This window comes from Echinops telfairi, unplaced genomic scaffold (genome assembly GCF_000313985.2).
Source record: "Echinops telfairi isolate 266 unplaced genomic scaffold, ASM31398v2 ScPeMD7_7457;HRSCAF=8495, whole genome shotgun sequence".
Taxonomy (NCBI): domain Eukaryota; kingdom Metazoa; phylum Chordata; class Mammalia; order Afrosoricida; family Tenrecidae; genus Echinops; species Echinops telfairi.
This window is the reverse complement of record NW_022111357.1, coordinates 46,743,026-46,744,275: the sequence shown is the minus strand read 5'-3', so window position 1 is coordinate 46,744,275 and position 1,250 is coordinate 46,743,026. Positions and strand designations below refer to the sequence as shown.

Sequence of the window (1,250 nt, the reverse complement as noted above, 5' to 3'; positions counted from 1 at the left end):
GCCTCAAGGAACCAGAGGAATGTTGTGTTTCATTGGTGCTGGACTTGACTCATCCCTTCCTTGCGACCCTTCTGAGAGGGGATGTCCCACTGTCCACAGTGCGATTGTGCTTATGGTTGTTTCAGCCCCTGCTGTAGGGAAAAGACCGGGCTTTCTGGTCCTGTAAGGCTTGCCATCTTGGAAGCCCACGGGAGCAGCTCTGCCCTGTCCCCTGGGGTCCCTGTGAGTCAGTCACCTGACACCAGTGAGTGTGGTGTCTCAGAGCAGAGCGTGAACCCCGCCTCTGCTGCAAACAGAAAGGTCCGAAAAATCAGCCCCCTAGAACCCCGAAGGAGCACTCGTCTCTGATGCCCACAGGTGGGGGGTGTCGCCGGGATCGGGTCGCTCTGCCCCCAGCTGGCAGAGACTGCTTCCAGCCCCCAACTCTGCTCAGCCTCGGCGGGTTGCTCACTGCCCCACATCCGCCCGCAGGAGGAGTACCAGAGCGAGGGCATCAGCTGGCACAACATCGACTACACGGACAACGTGGGCTGCATCCACCTCATCAGCAGGAAGCCCACCGGACTCTTCTACCTGCTGGACGAGGAGAGCAGGTGAGGGAGGGCCTGGCTCCGGGTGGGGAGCCCCCAGGGGGCGGTGTCACAGTACCGAGCAGACGTGGGTCACCACGGTGTATGAGGCCTGCCATAGGCCAGGCTCGAGTTCTGTCAGTCGGCTCCAGGGAAGATCTTGGGCAAACTTCTGGGCATTCCACATCGGTGCCTAATCTACTCCCGTTATATCTCACAAGGGGGTGGTTTTAGGGCCTCTGGACCATCACCACCCCCATGTGACTCCCGGAGCCCAGGAGGCTGGGTGAGCCCCTGTAAGCATTGGCCTGGAATCTTCTGTCCACTGCACGCACACACCCCAGACATCCCCAGAAGCCTCCCTCGAGCTAGCAGTGGCTTGGCTTCACTGGAAAAGCGCGTCTGCTCGGGCCCTGGGCTCTGTTGAAGAACCACCTGCAGGGATCCTGGTGGCGTGGTTGTTAACGCACGGGGCTGCTAACCACAGGGCCAATGGCTCGAAACCACCAGCCGCTCCTCGGGAGAAGGATGAGGCTGTGTGCTCCTGTAAGGATTTCCAGCCTGAGAAACCCCCGGGGGCAGCTCTGCTCTGCCCTCTAGGATCACTGTGAGTTGGAATTGCGTTGACGGCAGTGACTGGCTGGTTTTCTGTGAGATTGACCACAGCCACTGAAAGGTTAC

General features: G+C 60.0%; 1 protein-coding gene across 1 annotated transcript in view; it reads left to right on the top strand.

The window, feature by feature from the left end:
• The window catches only part of MYO9B (myosin IXB), a 76,758-nt gene that overhangs the window by 42,837 nt on the left and 32,671 nt on the right, over window positions 1-1,250 (top strand). The window contains exon 10 of the mRNA XM_045299258.1: window positions 472-593. Coding sequence (XP_045155193.1) covers window positions 472-593 — 122 coding nt within the window. The remainder of the gene's footprint in view (window positions 1-471; window positions 594-1,250) is intronic.